Here is a 20,495-nt window from a genome sequence, read left to right on the forward strand (position 1 = left end):
GTGGGATACATCAACGCCTGGAACGTGGGGAGTTTGGAGACGGATACCTCCTAGGTAGAGCTACAGACACCTTGCAGACATACACACAGGTCACTGTGCACACCAACCAGGACTTTCTAACAGTGTACTTTTTGTGCCCAACAGGTGACAGTGCATATGCTCTAAGGTCATGGATCATGACTCCGTTCTTAACACCCAGCAATGAATGTGAGAGGCGATACAACAATGCACATAAGAGGACCAGGAACATGATAGAGCGCACCTTTGGACTCCTGAAAGCAAGATTCAGATGCCTCCACCGCAGTGGAGGTGCCCTCCAGTATACCCCCATTACAGCATTCAAAATTGTGGTCGCATGCGCCATCCTCCACAACATAGCCACCCGACGTGGGCTACCTCTCACCCCTGCAGACCCAGATCCTGATGATGAAGAGCAAGAACAACCACATCGCCATCATGGGGATCGGAGTATAGCTAATCAAGGCAGACTGAGACGGGCACACATCGCAAACCAATACTTTGGAAGGTACGTGTCAACTCCAACCATACTCACCTATTGACCAAAAACACCATTTGTTAAGTTGAACAAAAATAACTAATTTATTAGTGCAGAAATTGAACTATATACAAGTAATGAATGTCCATGGGCATGAAACTGCAAACCAGGCATGTGACACATTGACGTCATGTGCCACTTCTACAGGACCAGGGTAATCTCTAGGACCTTCTGCCCCTCCTGCCAGCCTGGCTGGTCCCTGGTGCTTCCGCTGTGCTCTCCTGGTACTCCTGAGCACCCTGCAGTAAGTGGCAGAGACACTGCTCACTGTCGAGCCCTCCTCACTGTCCTGGGGTGTTTCCCCTGTGCCCCTAGACAGATGCCGTGCCTCCATCAAGTCAATGATGTGGGTGAGACGTCCCAGGCCCCTAGCCACATCCCCAGCGAAATGGCCCATTTCCACCTGCAGCCCAACTGTCCTCCTCGACAGGCCTGTGGTGTTCATGGCGAGCCTGCCGATGGATGTAGCCATCCTGTCTAGTCTGTGCAGGAGCTGACGGTCCCTGCGCCGCCCACCCTCGGCCTGGGCCAGTAGTCCTCCCGCCAGTTCCCTCATGGCTAGGGCAAGGTCCCCAGTGTTCGTGCATATCATGTCCATCCTGGAGTTCAGTTGCTGCATGCTGGCCTGGTTATTGCGCACGAAGCGGTGCAGCACACCACTAATCCTCCCTAAAATTCTATTTTGTAGGTGCTGACCATGCAGCAGCTGTGCCTCTCTGGTGCTGGGAGGTAGTTGGCCGGATGCAGACTGCAGCCCTGATGTCCTGGACCTGCGTCGCCTGCGCAGCGGTGGCTGCCCTGTGATTACCACTGCCTCATCCCTGCCTGTTGCTGGCGCAGCCTCTTGGGATACAGTTGCAGCAGGTGTGGATACTGCAGGGATGCTGTTGCCCGTGCAGGTGGGAGTGCTGGCGGGTTCTGAGGTGTCCTCATGGGGCTGGCTGATTGGAGTAGTGGTGGTGTCTTGTTGGAGACCTGTGGGACATGGGGAACAGACTGTCAGTGTCTACTATCTGTTGCACACTTCCTAATAAACATTTGCCTATGAACTGCCTACTTGACTACATTTCCCATAATGCATCATTCTGGCGTTTGCTACCCTGAAATGGAGCTATCTTGGTTGAGCATGCCCCTGTGTACATGGTGGGTGGGGGTATGGCATTGATAGGGGTACAGACATGTCACATGGTACTCACCGGTTGATGTGCTGGGCTGTGAGGTGTCCAGGTCCCCAAATCCAGAGACTGCCTCCTGCTCCAGGGTTTCCTCCACCCTTTCTTCCAGGGGTGTGGGTGGTGGCACAGACGAGAGTCCCCCTCCTGTGCCTCTCATCTTCCGGAGCCTTTCAGCCACCCTCTCCTTGGTCCAGGAGTGGAGGTCATACCACCTTTTTTTGATGTCATCAATGCTCCTGTGGCTCACCCCCAGGGAATTTATTTTGTCCTGGATGTCCTACCACAGCTGTTTCTTGGTGGCTTCAGGCACATTTAGGGCTGATTTTCCAAACAATTCGTCATAGTGCTGACAGCATTCGTCTGTCAGCACCTCCAGCTCCCTCTCAGAGAACTTCAGCTTTCTCTTCCTTGGAGTTCCTTCCATGGCAGCTGCTGTTTCTCCTGTGTGCAGTTCAGCAGTTATAAAAGGGTGTGGTCCTCCCTCCTCCCAGGTGTATTAGTAAACTTCCTGGCTGTGATGTCATCATCATGTGCCAGGAAGTGTTTCCAGAGTGTTCTGGAGTGGTTTCTGGAGTGTTCTGCAGCACCTGTAATCAATTAACAAGCTAATCGCAATTTGCGACACCCACTCGCTAATTGCGAGTTCGTTTTTTGCACAGTCGCAAAAAGCGACCTCGCAATCGGCGGACTCGCACACTGCGTTGCGAGTCTGGGTGCGAGTCGCAATTTCGGCACTGTTGTTTTGCCTGCATTTCGATTTGCGACTCGCATTTTGCGAGTCACACAAACTCGCAAATTGCGAGTCGCAAATTATTTGTTTGCTACATCTGGCCCATAGTGCTGTATCATGTGGTTACATGTGTGCCTGGCTGCAAAGCTAAGTCAAGGGCATCAGGGGTCCTTGGGGCAGGGCTACTTGGTGCCCCTCGCCCCCACACCCCATCTGGAACTTTTAGACTTATTAAATGTTAGACTTTACAGAGACATAGAGCACAGACTTGAGTACTAGCCTCCAGAATGAAAGGTATTTGAGTGATGTTGTTTAATTTAATTAATCTAGCAAAATGCTGGCTTTATTTTAGCTTTTCATTAATATTTCTCCTCAGACTAGACTGTTCTGTAATGCCTACAACAACAGATCACAAATACCTTAAACTTCATGCCTATTACAGCTGAAATATTCTTCATTTTTTTACAATCTCAGGAATCAGACAACAAAACTTTGCTCCAGTTACACAGTTCTTTCAGCCTCAGACCTCTGATAACTGACCTATCTTGTGGGTAACACAGATTTGTGTTACATCTGCATTCATGGTTGTGATAGCTGACCAATGAGCTGGGGTACAGAGGTCTTACAGGCTCATGCCTCTCACAGCACAGCTGTTCATCAAGTCACACTGAGAATAGATCATAAAGATTCAGGCCTGTATCAAGCAACTATGGTCAAAATTGTACCCAGTGTTAAATAGATCTTGCTAGCTCAGAACTTTGACAGCAGAGCAAGGTCTCACATTGAAGCAATTGTACAGACTAAGACTTCAGAGAGAAAACGTACCATTCTGGTTTTAGAAATAATACAAACTGGGGTATCAGCGAAATAATTGGTGGTCAGGTTAAAAAGCTCATAATGGCCTAAGCTTTGGACAGTAAAACTGTCATTTGGGTAGCATCAGGCATATGACTAGATATCCATGATCAGCTTACTCATATAAAACAAGTTGATGCCCATGACAACAGAGCTTACCATGAAATTACTGAACCTATAGCCTACTGGGAGGTAGATGGTGTGAGCAACATTACCAAGGCTGAAATGGCATGTTTTCAAAGGACACAAAATGTGTCACAATGTAACAGACTGACTGTTTAATATGTTTCAACTACCTATACGGGTGGTGCGTTTTACATTGAGAGCTTTGAGCACTAAGGGCATATGAAACATGCTCTTTGCATTAAGGAAACACACATAGACAGAGATGCATTTTTGTACTAGACATGATATATTGAAACAAAGCATTGTGTAAAGATTAGGGAGCAGTTACAGGTCTCTCTCACAACCCATGCTGCATCTACTTCGTGGTCTACTGAAATTTCAACCCCTACTCAGCTAAGTTTGCCTCAAATGAGGAGCCAGAGATAAATAAATTACACATTTTGCTCTCACTGGAAGTCTGTTCACTTGGAGAAATATCTGTGGTCAGGGTTTTTTGTCCAATACATATGAACTATATGTTAAGTGAGATGCCAAAAAAATCAAACTGAACAATAAATAGAAATAGTGGTGGCTCAAATGTGAATTTTGCTTAGGATGGCAATTCCTGCCAGCTAATTTATAGTCACACATCTTTAATGGTAACTGCAAAAAGGTGAAAATGTTGCCACTCACAAAGATATCAGTAAATGGTGGAATTATGGGCAAAAATAAAATTGAGAAAGCTGAATTGGGGCCGGCCAAATGGAGACTGTATGCTTGGCAGTTAGGTTGTTCCTCCCTCCCTCCCACTTTGCACTTCTTGTTTCGAGCGTGTGCTCAGGTAGCCTACAGCAAGCCGAGCGGTGGAGAAATGGGAAGAACACATGCTGGATTGTGAACTCTGTGATCTGGAGAAGGCTGCCTCTCTCTTCGGCATCAAGGGAGCTTGCTTACAACCACTTGTTTTTGCCTTCGCTGCAGTAGGAGCTATAGGCTTCAGACAACATCCCATGCAGCATAGATGGCGGTAAGTAATGCAGGAGAACACACTTCTGCCTCATTTGGGAACGCAATTGTCAGTGAGTACATCATTCATTTTTCACTCGTTTTGGGGAGCTCTGCTATGTTTTTCCTGACCCCAACCCTCACGGCTAGGACTGATGACTGCTCTTTATTTGGTGGGTGGGGGGTGGCAATGCCACCTTCTATAAGTATTTCTGCTTGGTTTTTGAACTGACCATAAATTCCAAACACTCAGACATGATTTTTCAACATATTTAGTGTTAAGGAAACAGAACTGTACCTGGAGCAACAAATTACTCTGATGGTTAAGCTTAGGTGGCATAGTCCCTGGCTCCTCCAATAAAAGTGATAGCAATCAGATGCAGATGATGAGATCTCAGTATTGTGATCCTGGAGCAAGGGAAAAAACTTATAATTCAGGGAAGGTTGGTCCATGAAAAACTTAAGAAATGTTCCCTTTGTACAGCTTTGACACACAGGATTACCCTAATTAGAGGAGACTTGGTTAAGAAGCAACAAACAGTGGACAGCCCTGTCAGCATTCAAGTTGATTCCTCTTCTGAAGAGCAATCCCGCCCCCCAATGCCTGGCAAACTGGTCACTGTATCAAGTGAAATTCATGTCCAAGAGAGGATTAGTAACCAGAATATCAGCCCTGCTCTACTGGGAGAGAATACCTCAATCCAAAGTGTCCAAGCCGAGAAGCTGTCAAATTCTTTAATTGATCAATTGGATCAGGTAACCCAATCTAAGGAGAATCAAATAAGGAGGTCAGCATGAAGGATTACCCCTTTATTTTAAAATTCAAAAAGCCGGGACTAGAGAGAGAGGCCCTCAGTGACTGCTAGTAGACCAGCCCGGTATTTAATCAGGTTGGGAATGATGGAGTCACACCTGAATCTTTTTTGCCTGTATTGGCAAAAGGACCCACACCATCAAGCTCTGATCACAATCGGATAAAGGAGCTGTTGAGATTGATTGAAGATCCTGCTTTTACAGGGCTCAGTAGCCCAGTGACAGCAATTGGGGCTGATATCCAGGGAGGGCCCAAGGGGCCTCTACTGGGATTAAACCAAGACCAGGACCAATTGCAGATAAGCCCACAGGAACATCCTAAGACATTAGTGCATCTACTGGAAGTCATCCTTGAAGAAATCAGAGATCTGAAACAGCCTCAAAAAGAGGAGACTGCTATTCTTCATCAGTGATTTGCTACATTAGACCAAACCTTGACACAGCTACCCATCAGATTTTGGGAGGCCGAAAAGAGAATCTCAGTCCTGGAAGACAAAATAGTTGTCCGAACAAAAGAGCTGGCAGCTGGTCAGAAGGATATTCTGCTACTATCTAACAATATCAAAGACTTAAAAAAATTATAATAGTCGATCTAATATACCATACAGTACCAAACAGTTTCTACCAGCTCTATTCAGCTAGTTGAAAAAATTTATTAAAACACATGTTTTGCCTGGCTGTGACAAAGATTTAACCATCATGAGAGTCCATCAAATGCTAGCTCAACGTTCACCCAACATGAATTATCCACGCACCATTCTTGCTAATTTTTCCAATTATCAAATCAAGAAACAGATCCTGGCTACAGCAAAAAAGGGCACAGCATTTAACATATTGCATGGGTCACAATTTTGTGTTTATTCTGACATGCCAATAACAGTAGCTAGCTGATGAAAAGAGACCTTGGGTTTTCTGGGACAGTTTACGTCTGGTGGTACTCAGGGCTCCTTAGTCAAGCAATCAAATCTTAAGTCTTGTTTGAAGGTCAGTTTCATATATTTTCTGAGGCAGGGGACACACGGGCCTGTTGACAATCCATATCTCGGCCGGAGCACTCATCCAGAAGGGCAGGGTCACTCAATTTTAATTGTGTTTTTTTTTACTTTGCATTTATGTAACTCTTTTGTAATATGCAGTAGAGAGGAAGGGATCCATCCATAGCTATAGAAAATTAGGGGTAACCTAAGTGCAGAGACAGAGAGCCAGATATAGGATGTGGGGCACAAGGGGTAGGGCAGGCAATTCGATGAAAGATCTTGTGAGCCTTCCAGCAAGCATAAAAAGGAGCAGCTTGCTACGATGGTTGAGGATCTTAGAGGTTTTTTCAGTTGAGGAGATCAGTAATCACAGAGCATCCAAGCAGAGTGTAGAAAGAAAGTCAGCAAGTAGGTACATTTCTTCCCAGGTCAACTTGGTTGAAGACGAATAAACAACATATCAGTGAGATTCAGAACCCAGAGATCCAAAGATTAACAGCTGGGGACATTAGGATTATAGAGGTCCTTTTGCATCATTATTTTAATCTGTATGAGCAAGTTGATTTAGTGCCCACATCCAGGCTAGAATAATATTTTAGTTCTCTTTCCCTGCCCCAAATGTCGAGGCTGCAAAGTGATTTGTTTAGATAAAATAGAGGTCCCTGAAGTAGCAATATCACTCAAGAATATGGCTAATGCAAAGTCTGGGAACAATAGCATCCATACTGAGGTACAGAAGATGTTTGCAAAGGAACTTCTTCCCTTTGTAATTGAATTATTCAATCAAATCAGAGAGGGAGCTGATATCCCTAAATCTTTTCAAGAGTCATTTAGAGTTACCTTCTTTAAAGGGGCTAAGTCACCTATGAATGTCAATTCCTATAGACCAATAAGCCTTTTTAACTTGATTATAAGTTACTTACTAAAATTTGGGCACCACAAATTATCCTCATTGCACAAACTATGTTTCATGAGCATCAGTAATAGGTCTCTAACTGTGAATCCCACTTTTTTTTATCCAAGCCATTGATTATTTTTCTGGTAATCAAGTGAAAGCTGCTAAACTTATGCTGGATGTGGAAATACTTTTTGATTTAGTAAACTGGGTGACCTTATTCTTTACCTTGGCTAAGTTTGGATTTCCCGGGCATTTTTTAAAAATGCTTTAGAACCTATATGACAGTGCTTAAGCTAGAGTTATTATTAATTTAAAGGAAGTAGATTCAGTTAGAACTAATAGAGGTACCAGTTAGTGATGTCCAATGTCTCCAATTTTTTTACTCTTTTCATTGAGCAATCGCCCATAAAAATACAGAATCAAGATGCTATTGTTCCATCATTGGAACAGATGTTGAAAATTAACTTTTTGCAGGTGATATGATATTGTATTTAAAAGGTGAATATCCAAAGGATGATGAACGGGAATTCATTTTTAGAGTATACTGGTGTAGGGGGTTATAAAGTAAATCAAGCAGAAATTGAGCTTCTAGTAACTAATGCAACACTTATGTCTCCCTCGCGACTTTCATCACCAGTTCATTCTCCAGCATTCAATTCGCTATTTGGGAATATGCATTAGGAATAACTATTCTCATGTGGTTCAGCTAAATTACAGTGCTATGCTCAGCAAAGTTAAAGCCCTACTGGACAGATAGACGGTTCTCTCTTTGCTATTGAGTGTCTTAAATTAAAATGTCTATTTTGCAGCTATTTTTATTCATTTCTTTCAAACCTCCCTATTAAGATCAGCAATGCATACTGTAGAGAGCTACTCTCTCTTATAGCATAATTATTTGGAATAATAAACACTCCAGGGCAAAGCTTGCATTTGGATAAAGCTCAAGGAGGAGTTGCACTGCCTAATTTTCTTAACTATTACCAGGGTGTGCTATTAGACAATGTGCTTAGACTTTCTTGAGACACCAGAGCTTTTGATAATTTTTTATTACACATGGTGAAAGAGTCTGCAATTGATTTGCCAGCCTGTTTAAAAACAGAAGAGTTTCTGAAAAAGACATAGTATAAGGTGCTTCATGCATTGGAAAGTTGTATTATGGCTCTCTTCTGATTCATGGCAGGTTCCAGCATGCCATGCATTCATGTCAATACAGGACTGTAAATATCTCAAACTCACTTTGCTGAGATCCACTATGAAATCCACTATGAAATCCTGGAAGAGTAAGGGGTTTGATAGCATGGGCACATTTCTATAGCCCAAAAACAGGTATTATGGGAGCAAATAACTGTACATTTGGGACAGAAAGCTGCTAATTATGGTATAGTTTTAACCAGATAAATGGTCTCCTAAAGTCAAATTACTAAGGGATGAGTGACGAGGCATACGCGATAATGAAGCTCTTTCTAAAAAAGTGACAGGAGTGAATAACTGGTGTCGGGTGCTGCGTAAAAACTCTAACCAGGCTTTGATTCCTGAATTTCTGGGTAAAATTTATTGCATGACTAATTCCAAGATAACAACTGGGGAATGGCAATATATCTCAGAAATGGGCTGTAAATATCTGAGGGCTGCCAATTGTAAGTTAATGTTGTTTATGTCAAGATGGTTAGCATATTCTCTCATACTTTGTATAAGTCTATTCCTGATCAACGCTTTTGGTGCCAGCTAAATTACATGGGGAGATGGCTGCATATCTTCTTTACAATTCCTGCTCTTATCCAATTTTGGTATAAGTTGATTCAAGAATTAAGTAAGTGTGCTCAAGTGGTGATAGTGCCTGAAACCACTTTAGTATTATTTGGCTCTTCCTATGCAATCAGTAGCATGTGCAATATTTAATTTCTATAGCTATATCAGTTGCACACTCCTTGATATTACCAAATTGGAGAACAAAAAATATCACAAACTATAAACTTTTATATGCCAAAATGGAAAGGACTAAAGCCTTTGATGAGCCATACACTCAACGAGTTGGGAGTCTGTTGAGGTTTTTAGCAATTTGGAAATCATGTGAGCTTTGTGGGTATAGTTCATCTCCATGAATAATATACAACCCGCACTTGAACTAGACACTAAAGAACTTTATTAACGGGTTGGTAGCGTATGTGTTTATATCCAATTTCACAGTTTTTTTGCACATTTTACACTTTATCATTTATTGTTCAATATTCAAAAGACAATGGCGTGGAGTTAGCTTCATTAGCGAATAGTGGATTGGAGGCACAGCCCATAAGAGCTGAGCTACCCCATGGATGCTCTGGTGACCTCTTTTGCAATTTTTGTATATTTATACTGTCCCAAAAGAAGTATCATTGTAGCACTTTAGTATCCTGTAACATGCCCTTCCACTTGCTGCTAATTGCTATTTATTATGTGATGTAATTGTTTCTTGTATATTCATTAGATTTCAAAGATGCATCATCAGTGCACTTTATTATTCCTATTGCACCCAAGACGAGAGGGATGCAAGGGATTTGCTGCTAATATTAATATGTGTTTGCTGGAATCAATAGCTAGTCACTATGTGATGAAATTGTTTCTTGTCTATTCATGATTTTTTCAAAGACGTATTGTTCTAATACTTTATTATCCCTGTTGCACTTTGATCAAGGGGAGAGGAATACGGGTGATTTTCTGCTAATATTGTCATTTATTACTGAATCAATTGTAGTCGCCGTAATATTGGTTATTCGTTATGTGATATATTTGTAGGTTGTTTGTCAGTTTTTTTCTTCTTCTTATATTCTGCTCATTAAATAAATAACAATAAAAAAGAGAGAAAGCTGAATTGGAAAGACCAACAATGGCTAGGGAGACCATTTAAAATACTTTATATTTTTTTTAAAAGGCTGAAATAATTAAAGGTAGAAGGAGATCATTATATTCTTGCCTACATCTTTAACATTAATACCCAATACATATACTGAAATAAGAAAACAATCTGGATTCTGGTCTGGTAAGAAATAATGCAATTTCTGTAGGAAATCCGGATTTCTTTTTTGTTAAGCCTATTCCCAGAGAAATAAATTTTAATTTATCATCTAGTTATAGGATTAAAAAACAGCTTTGCTGAAAGGATAAATAAGAACAAAATAGTAATTTTCGGATGAGGGGACATTTCAAAGAAAAGTGAATACACCATATTGCTCATGTCTGTTACCAAATTGCAGTTGATAGGACTTCTTTGTGGTGGACTACTTTAGCATCATATATATCAAAAAGTCTGTGTTTATGCATGTTGGGCCTTATTGCAAGAATCCCAGGTAATTCAGATGAGGCCTTTGAGGAGATTACTGCCCTATCGGGATTACAATTTTGTGATGTTTCACACAGATTTCAGCTGCTGAAACACCAATAAAAACCACTTGGAGATTGGTACTGAAACATTGATTGCTACATGTTATTTTGATAGTATTTGAGGTATGTCATAATATGAATTTACCTTGTAATTTGTGATATTTTAGTTTGAAAATTATTGAGCATTTTTTTTCTTTTTCAGATGAACTTCGTTTACAAGACATCACCATTTTCAAAATTTTATAAGCAGTCCATTGTCGCAGATGTCAGGTACATGTAGGCTATTTTTATTCTTAGTTTTTGTTCTGCTATGACTCTGATGTTTTCACCCTTGCAGAATTGTGCACCTCACAGTCTAAGTGTTAACATAGTAGTCAACATGTTTATTCATCTTGTGACTGCTGGATCTGGGGTTTCTTGAGATTTACCAATGTTTTCAGAATGCCTGTTTCAATAAGACTCTCACCTCTCATTAGAGAATGACAGTTCATTACTGCTGAGCAGAAACTTGTGTTGCCAACCAGAGGTGGTAGACACACACTGGCTGTACACACTGGCTGTGCTGGGTGTTCTGCCCCTTTTCAGCCCTATGCTGTTATCGCTTTTGCAGTTACACTGTTGGCCTAGGAGGGCAGAAAGTCACCTCAGATTAGCCCAGATTTGTTTGCCCCTAAAACAGACAATGCCCTATTGTATGCATGGAACGGGGCTCCCCAAAGTGCCCAGTGTTAGGTGATACATGACTGAAATACTTTGTAAAGGGTCCACACTATCAGCAACCCACATCTGAAAGCAGATCTGTCAGCTGTCACCATGCTGCACCAGAAGCAGAAAAGATGGGTGATAAATTTTTTAAGCGGCTTGTTTTAAATCTTGCATTGATACATATGTATATATACTGCAATTCCATTCTATCTACCCTTTATACTGAAGCAATGACATTTTTTACTAGGAGGATAGGAGGAAAACTTTTTTGTTTATCATGAGACTCACACAACTCTCAGCCTTCTAATGTGTGGGTTTGTTTGTGGTGCTAGCCGAATTAATTCAACTTGTAGATGGGGTTTACTAAGACATAGAGAACTTGTGGTAGCCCAATTTGATGCTCATTGATGAGGTATGATTTTATAGAAGGTAGAAAAGAACATCAGTAGACATTGTATGAAGAAGGCACCAAAACTTAGAAACTGTTGGTGATAACTGAAGATAATGGTGATGAAATCTTCAAAGGCAAACGCTATGCCATCACAGTATTGCCGTCGCCTCAACTTAGCCTATCCGCCTCAGAAGTTAAAATTGATTTGAGAGGTGTGTTCTCAGCAGATATTGAAGGCGGACCTTTGAAGTACTTATCAACTGATATATCATCGTGAGGGTGTCTAATATATTGCACTACATCTTCATGAAATTCTCATGAAGAGGTATGAAAACAATTTAATGGTAGAAATGAAACTGTGTTTTAGCATAAAGAGAAAATTAACAATGAAACCTTCCCCAAAGTCACTCAAATGACAGCTTATGGACTTATGTATGATACTCCTAGCAGTGCATTAGGCATTTTGGAAGAGTCCCTGATTACCAACAAATTTGCCCCTCTTTGTCCTCACAAGCATTCTGACGTAATGCCATACCCAGGCGATCTGCCAAAGGAATTCAAAATTAATCAGACACAGAGGTATGCATGCACAACCTTAGAATGTTGAATTATTTGGAATAGGCCATGACTACACAACCATAATAGTTTCTTGTTAGTACTCTCTTTAAAATGGCTCTGATCAAAAAGGTATTGAAAAACCTATAACTAATAATGGAACAATTACAAGGGACTCACGGAAAGAAGGATCGTACCTCATCTCCCACTCACATGCTCCTTGAATGCTCTGGTGGTCTACAATGGCATTGCAACTTATGTCACTTATCTAGCAGACCTAGTTTTCCACAATATGGTGGATAGTGTCTTTTAGTGGGATTAGCCCTTTCCCAGAGAAACAGAAATTACTATTTCAAACTGTTTTCCTTTTTAGGCGAATAAAGTTGTTACACTCGGCTTAGCCCATTATGCCAATGTTGCAGGCGCTAAAAGACAATTCTAGTTTGTAGTGTTCTATATATTGCGAAATGTGCTACCATTACTAGCTTTACAAACTCACCAATTTGTTTATGTTAATAATTTGACAGATGAAACAAATGCTTTTTTGTGGCTATGGTGCAAGATTTTAAGTGAAACACAAAGCAAATAATATAAATACGTATTAAAAACATATTCTAAAGCATGTTTTAGCTGTTGTTCACTTACAATGCAAAAGGTTTGGCTATTTTGATTTGATTCAAGCTAATGGCAGAAGAATGTAGAAATGCTTGGTTAGGGTGAAACCCCACAGAATTAGAAATTCCTTAAGCAACACCACCTGGAAAGACCAGTTCAGCACAGTGATTCTCCATTCTTTGGAATTTAATTCATAATTACCGACATTCCATGTGAAGATTCCAGCAGGTATTAGTAATTCCACAAATGTTGTCATCCTGTGTTAAGTAAATCCGGGGCTGCATATCTAAGCATGGATAGGATCATCAAACCTTGATGGAAATACTAAATGCCACAAAACCTCAGCAAAACCGATGTTGCAGTCAACTACTCTGGGAGGAGTTTTGTTAGATCTAGGGTGAAAATTGCATTGGGTCTCCTTAAAAACGTTTTGAAACAAAAGTTGTACGACTGTTAACTTCTGATGCAGATATCTTGGTTTCAACCAAAACAACAAAGCTGATGGAAATCATTGGATACAAATTCTCCAAGGGTTCCCTGAATCTGCCAAAATCCTTCCCAAGAGAAACTACTATTGTTTGATTTTGCTTTACTTCATGTGTCAGCAAAGCAGAATTGCAACACAAACTCTAGCCATTCATGAGATACATCTCAACTGCAAACAATTTGATTGCAGTGTTCAATGGACTACCTTGCCAATGTATTCTGGTCTCAACAGAAGCAAAGGGATTAAACAAATACCTGTCTTCCTAGATGGAGAGAAGTAATTCAACCAGCTTGCATACATTTACTTGAAGGACTCTATGAGACTATGACCATCAAAATCTAAGCTGGAAGAATGCAATTCAATAAAATCCATCCATTTTTACCTCAGTTCCAACCTTCTGCCCAATGAGAGGAACCACAGCACATTTTCTCAGGAGCACAGATATCTGTAAATAATCTTTCATTGTTTGTACATTGCCTGGAATGCTCCATTGATCGCAGAAAATATAGTCATGTCATTGATAACATTTCGTTTTCCTCGAAATTGTGCGTTTTTCAATAGTCTAAACCAATCACTGGTGTGTTAATAGCTTTACTCTCCACAGACATCATATCTAAACACATCTTGATTGTATCAGGTACGTCACATTGCAGTCTGTAGAATCTGCTAGTCATGCCATGTGGTTTGAGAGTATTACTCATCAATCATTATTTATATTTTTCAGCAATAACAACAATGGTGGCCTGCTTGTGCATTTCTGGCTGCAATTTGTGGTGCCACACACCGAAGGCCAAGTGTTTTGTGAAGACTGTATTGGGGCCATCTTAAAGGATTCCATTCAAACTAGTATATTGAACCGCACGTCCATTGGAACTCTCCAGAGCCTTGCTGTGGATATAGATTCTGTGGTTTTAAATGGTTAGTGTTTGTATCTTTTCCCAGTGTTAGAGTTTAAGCGTGTAGAACAGCACAGATTTTAAAATGTAGTAAATACAATGAACAGTAAAAGAACAAGAATTGTATTTTCAGAATTTTGCTAAGAGATGGATATTCATCTGTTAGAGAACTGTCTTTGGATCTTTTTAGGGTCGAGCATGCAAGCGCTCTGGCCTCTGTTGTAATGTCTCTATGGGCTTTTAACCACGCCCATGTCACGCCCGTCACTTTCATTGGTTCGTGGGCTTGCCTTTTAAAATTTGCTTGATTTCATTTGTGAAAGGCATGCATACGTCATGCCTTTTCTGGTGTTTAGCCCTCCTTGAGCGCACCGGCCAACTACTGAAATCATACGAGGCTCCATGTTTTCAGCATGGTTTCTGGACTACTTTTTCTTTTTATTATTTTCTACACAGCGCAATCACGCTCATTTTTTAATTTTTTTTTTTATAAATTTCCCCTGTCCCCATCCAAACCCCTGCCCGCCCTCCCCTGGAGATATTCGGGGCAACGCTGCTCATATGCATTGCCACGCGTCCTCTAGTATACAATGCTAATAGCTCTAACTCGAGCAAATGCAACATCCATTGCACTACAAATGCTTTTTTAGCTGTGGTTAAACATGCACATAATAAAGCATTCTGTCTGTCATGAGTCTGCTGTATGCCTCCAGAGCCTTCTCTTAAAATCTCAAAGTCTGCAGTGTTGAAATATATTTCGAGTTTTACTTTAATGCTTTTGTAGCTCACCACTCTCCATCTAGAGACCTGGAGCCAGATGTAGGTAAGTTGGGTTTTGTGACTCGCAAATTGCGAGTCACAAAATCTTATGCACAACAGTGTCCCTGACACTGTTTGGGACTCGCAAGTGGGTCGCAAATGCCCACCTCATGAATATTCATGAGATGGGTCGCAATTTGCAACTTCCTTGAGACTTGCGGCACTCACAAGGATGGTGGCCTGCTGGAGACAGCAGACCACTATGTATGTGACTGCTTTTAAATAAAGCAGTTTTTTTTTTGTAATGCAGCCCATTTTCCTTAAAGGAAAAAGAGATGCATTACAAAACTAAAAAATGAAACGTTTTCGTTTCATTTTTTCAGAGCAGGCAGTGGTCCATAGGACCACTGCCTGCTCTGAAAAAATATATTTAATGCCATTCACAAAGGGGAAGGGGTCCCACGGGGACCCCTTCCCTTTTGCGAATGGGTTAGCACCCATTTAAAATGGGGGCGAACTGTGATTGGTTTGCAACCCCGTTCGCGGTCACAAAGCAATCCTGCATTGCACTGCGACTCGGAATTAGCAAGGGGACACCCCTTCCTAATTGCAACTCGCAAACCAGTTTTGCGATTCAGTGACCAGGTTACAGAATCGCAAAACAGGTTTTGTGCATTGCAAAGTGCAGTTTGCACATCGCAAACATTGAAATTCGCTGTTTGCGACATGTATACTGCTTCCTACATCTGGCCCCTAGTCACATGTTCTAGTTCTCTATTTCCATGACAGCGCTTTCCTTAGTGGTTGATCTGTCAGATGCCCCCCCCCACCCCCGTCGGCACTAACCACTTACAAAGGTGTTTTACTTTACAGTAGGCTGCCTTTTATTCATTTTATTGAGCACAGCAGGTAAATCACAATGTGCACATTTACTGATTTGTAATTTGACAGCGGAAATCTGAAAAGGTTGGTCAAACATGAATGTTCTCAATCTGGATCTGGAGCCTGCGAATTAAATGCATGTTTTTCCATTGTTCAAGGACATTCATGTGCATTATTTCAAATGTAATGATATAGGTTTCCATGCGGTATTAGAAATCTGGATTGCTTTTCATGCATTAAACAAATTGCTTTTCGAAAACCTGTTTAGTGGAAGGAGTGGCAGATAAAAGCCTGACTCTTTGGTACAGTACGTATAACTCAGTTATACGAAAGAAAGCACTACGTTTAACGCAAGCAATCCCCATAATAAAACCTGTGCGTAAAGAAAAGACACAGGCGGTCATTCTGACCGCGGCGGGCGGCAGTCGCCGCCCGCCATGCGGTTACCGCCAAATGACCGCACCGCGGTCAAAAGACCGCGGCGGCCATTCCAACTTTCCTGCTGGGCCGGCGGGCGACTGCCAAAAGGGAGCCCGCCGGCCCAGCGGGAAAGCCCCTGCAACAATGAAGCCGGCTCCGAATGGAGCCGGCGGAGTTGCAGGGGTGCGACGGGTGCAGTGGCACCCGTCGCGATTTTCACTGTCTGCTAAGCAGACAGTGAAAATCTTTGTGGGGCCCTGTTAGGGGGCCCCTGCACTGCCCATGCCAGTGGCATGGGCAGTGCAGGGGCCCCCAGGGGCCCCACTACACCCGTTCCCGCCATCCTGTTCCTGGCGGTAAAAACCGCCAGGAACAAGATGGCGGGAAGGGGGTCGGAATCCCCATGGCAGCGCTGCAAGCAGCGCCGCCATGGAGGATTCCCTGGGCCAGGGGAAAACCGTCGGGAAACCGCCGGTTCCCCTTTTCTTACCGCGGCTTTACCGCCGCGGTCAGAATAGCCCAGGAAGCACCGGCAGCCTGTTGGCGGTGCTTCCGTGGTCCCCGGCCCTGGCGGTCATGGACCGCCAGGGTCGGAATGACCCCCACAGTGGTTTGGTGAATTCTTAAAATAGATCTCGGACTACTGGAAAGAAATGTGTATTCAGTGGTAGAAAACAATTTGCAGAATTCAGTAAGGGTTTCACAATTAACTTCCACTTTGTAACGCAGGCAGTTGAGATTTCACAGGACCATCTGCTCATAATATGTTCTCTGTCCAACGCTACTCTGGGATGGAGAAGTTACAGTGAGGCTTTTTATTTTTAAATAATATCCATTTTATTTTCACCCAGTTGTACGCATTATTAATCACACTGGTATATACGTAGTTGAAAACGAGAACATTAAACTGAAAGGATGGAAATAAGGGCCTATCGCACTATAACTTGCCCCACTCCAGTAAACTGGGTTGGCACAAAGGGGTTTGTGTGGCTAACTGCATGCGAAGAATAGGCATTCTCTCAAAACCCAAAGTGATGGAGCTCGCGATGCTGTGTAACAAAATTGCGGGCAAGTAAGTAATCGTGGTTAAGACGACTACAAACATTTTCTTTTCTTGTACGTCCAACCCCAATCCCATCAATGACTGGCCACCTTCATTGTAGTCACCCTCAAACGTCCTGCTTCTTTCAGAATTCCAGTTATCATCAGTCTTATGCAGTAGCTCAGCTTTATCCCAATTATTAACTGAATGTTGAGGAAGGGGGCACCCACTCTATTTAATTTGTGCGAAGGTGATCGATAGCCTCTTTTTTTTAATAACACAAATGCACATTTTGCTAACCACACAGGTCTTCTACAACGTTAGTTGGCAAAATTAGATTTGTCCTCGACCATCTCAAGCATGAGGCCTCATTTGTTGGTTGAAGGGAGTACCCCATGGTCCCACTAGAAGAGACTCCATCTCATTGCCGTGGTTGAAAAACTGCCCCTACCACCAAACCATTATAAACGTGGGTGGGGTGTTATTTTATCAGATTTATAAGACCCATCTTAATACATGCCTACTTAGATTTTTTTTTGTGTTTTTTTGGGATGTGAGACCAGGAATGTGATCTCCCCGGTGATAAGTGAGTGCAGACTTGCGTAGGCCTTGTAGATTGAACAGTTTTGTAAAAAGGCTGTTTCCTCATTTGTGTAGTTAGGCCACACACAGGTTCTTTGTGCAGACAACTAAGAACTCATGCTGTTAAGAAAATAAGTGATGTGCACCACAATATTATTTTGTTTGGTTGTGGTTTCATTTTTAGGTCGAGCATAGCAGCACACAAGCATTGCTTTTCCGAAGTCTTGGTATCAATGTGGGCTTTTAACCGCACCCACCTCATGCCCATCACTTTCTCTCGTTCATGTGCTTGCCTTTAAAAAATCTCTTATCACTTGTGTATGCTTTACATTTGTGCCTCCCTAGGGCGGTTTAGTTACCGCCCTTGGGACCCACCCTGTTACATGGATGATTGCGCTTCTGTCGTTACGTTTGACTGCAAGTGAACTTCTTTTTCCTTTTGTGTCCCTCCTTCGCTCTCCTGGCGGACGTGGTGCTTTGAATCAGCTCGCTAATGTCAACTGTATTCATTTTTAATTTATGTGGCAAGAAAAGTCCAGTTAGGAATTTACAGCACTAATAAGTCTAACTCGATCAAACGCGAGACCCATTGAATTGCAAATGCTTGTTTTTCTTCTAGGATGACTTCCCGTGATTGATGTAGATACTTGATTCTTGTCTTTAATCAATAAATCAATAGTACATGCAATAAATACTTACATGTCAGGGAGTGGTATTTTTCGGATGCACTATTCCCACACTTTTCTGTGGTACTGTGTGTTTTCGGTTGTCAAGATGTGCACAATCTCAGAGTGTGTGTTGATTGTCCCCATAATTTGTGCCAAGCTTTTCAAGGCAAAAATTGTGCAGGCTAGCCCTGTGGGTGGAATAATTACTGCAGATTTCGGAATCTTAATTTGTGCTCAAATTGCTGTCTGCGTCTTAAACAGAATTTTGGGATAGTCAGAATGAAAGCATGGGTATTTTCTCTGTTAGGATTTTTTTTTTATCCTGAGTGTTTATTCCTTTATATGTTGGTGGCACCTTTCTCTGCCCAGCTTGTAAAATTCCTTTTTCACCTAAAGGTGGGCAGTGGAACTCCTGCAAGGGATTTCGAAGGTACTTCCTCTCATCATCCTATGGGAAAGTCTGTGGTTTAACAGCAAATATTGAATTTAAATAACTGTTACCCAACCTCTAATGCTATGGGCCACCAAAACAAAAATACAATTTTGTGTATATGCCACAGGAGCCATGTCAGATATTTGGGCAAAAAAACATGCACAGGCATCTTTTTGAAACATACATGAAGTAGTATTAGCTTTCCTTTTTTACAAACTGTATTCCTTGTGTCCTCGGTGTGACTTTAAAAAGAATAATACTTTTACTAAGGTTAATATTTAACACTGGCCTGGAAGGCTATGCACCATTTTAATCTATTGATAATATTCATGAATGGGCATTATTACATCGAAGGATATGGACACTAAGTTAATGCAAATTCAGTGATGAAAAACACCTATGACAAAAGCTTTAAGATAGTCCCTGTTTTCCATGTTTAGCTGGCTAGTAAAATCTTATTTAGGAGATGTATGCATTGTAGATATAAGATAATGCATATTGTGTAAGGTGATTGATTTGATGGTCAGATAGATCAATTGCCTGCTTAATGAAAGCAGGAGTTACACTATAGGCCCTCATCACGTAGGATCTTCTACCAGTCATAAATTAGAACTCTAGCATTGCAGTCCTGGTAGATGGGAAAAACACTGGCCCTATTAGCAAATAAAGAAATAGTAGTTTATATGTTTGCAAGATGGCAAGACGCTATGCTTGAATTATTTTTCTGATTTTTGACCTCCAAGGTTTCCCGAGACTATTAAATGGCAACTTTTGGGAATTCCATTTATGAGAATGTGGAGGAATTTCTTCATGTCTAAATGTACTGTGCGGGGTAGGAGGAAGTGACGTCAGCGAGTGCCACGACTCGGTTAGCGCCAGACAAGAGGATGCGGTGGCCGCAGCAGGTTGTGGCTGCAGGGCAGCGCAGGAGTCAGAGAGCAGCGAGGCCTGCTGCCAGATATCAAGCGTGCAGCTCTTACCGAGGCACTGAGTATTCCCCGTAACAGGGCACCGCGCAGTTAGCAGCATGAAACATAGCACAAGGAGGAAGCGGATCAGGCTGTGCAAGACACAGCGGATGAGCCGCGGTCTGACCCAAAAAGCCCAGCGGAGGGCTCCCACAGCCCCCACTTCCCCCATAGCCTCTAGCTTCCCCCAGCCTCCCTTTCCTCGGAGCGGAGCAGTACATGGCAGGAGGCAGGAGGAGAAAGGGAGAGGGAAGGCAAGTGAAGCAGGTGAAGCACAGCGAGAGAGCCCCAGCCCTCCACGGAAGCGGCCCAGCCAGGTCTGGGTGCGGCTTGTGGGGGGGGGGGTCGGTGAGACCTTCTCACCAGCCGCATTCTCTTGGGGGCCCCATGAAAGGCACCAAACAAGGCACTCCTGCCTCAGGACATAGAGTAAGGCCAGGAAGAGGACCCAGCAGGAGCCAACCGTCCCCACCAGGCCCCCACCAGGACCAACCAGGACTACGGCAGGACCACAGCAGGGCAACCAGCAGGGCTCAGCAGGATCCGGAAGGGCTCAGATGGCCACATCAGCAGCCCATCAGCTGCCCAGCAGACCAGCAGGCCTACAGCAAGACCAGAGGG

The 20,495-nt window shown here is 42.5% G+C and overlaps 1 protein-coding gene across 1 annotated transcript in view; it reads left to right on the forward strand.

Annotated features, from left to right (window-relative positions):
• The window catches only part of TMPRSS7 (transmembrane serine protease 7), a 694,472-nt gene that overhangs the window by 56,110 nt on the left and 617,867 nt on the right, over positions 1–20,495 (forward strand). The window contains exons 4-5 of the mRNA XM_069203470.1: positions 10,674–10,741; positions 13,949–14,142. Coding sequence (XP_069059571.1) covers positions 10,674–10,741; positions 13,949–14,142 — 262 coding nt within the window. The remainder of the gene's footprint in view (positions 1–10,673; positions 10,742–13,948; positions 14,143–20,495) is intronic.

This window comes from Pleurodeles waltl, chromosome 8, assembly GCF_031143425.1.
Source record: "Pleurodeles waltl isolate 20211129_DDA chromosome 8, aPleWal1.hap1.20221129, whole genome shotgun sequence".
In the NCBI taxonomy this organism is placed as follows: domain Eukaryota; kingdom Metazoa; phylum Chordata; class Amphibia; order Caudata; family Salamandridae; genus Pleurodeles; species Pleurodeles waltl.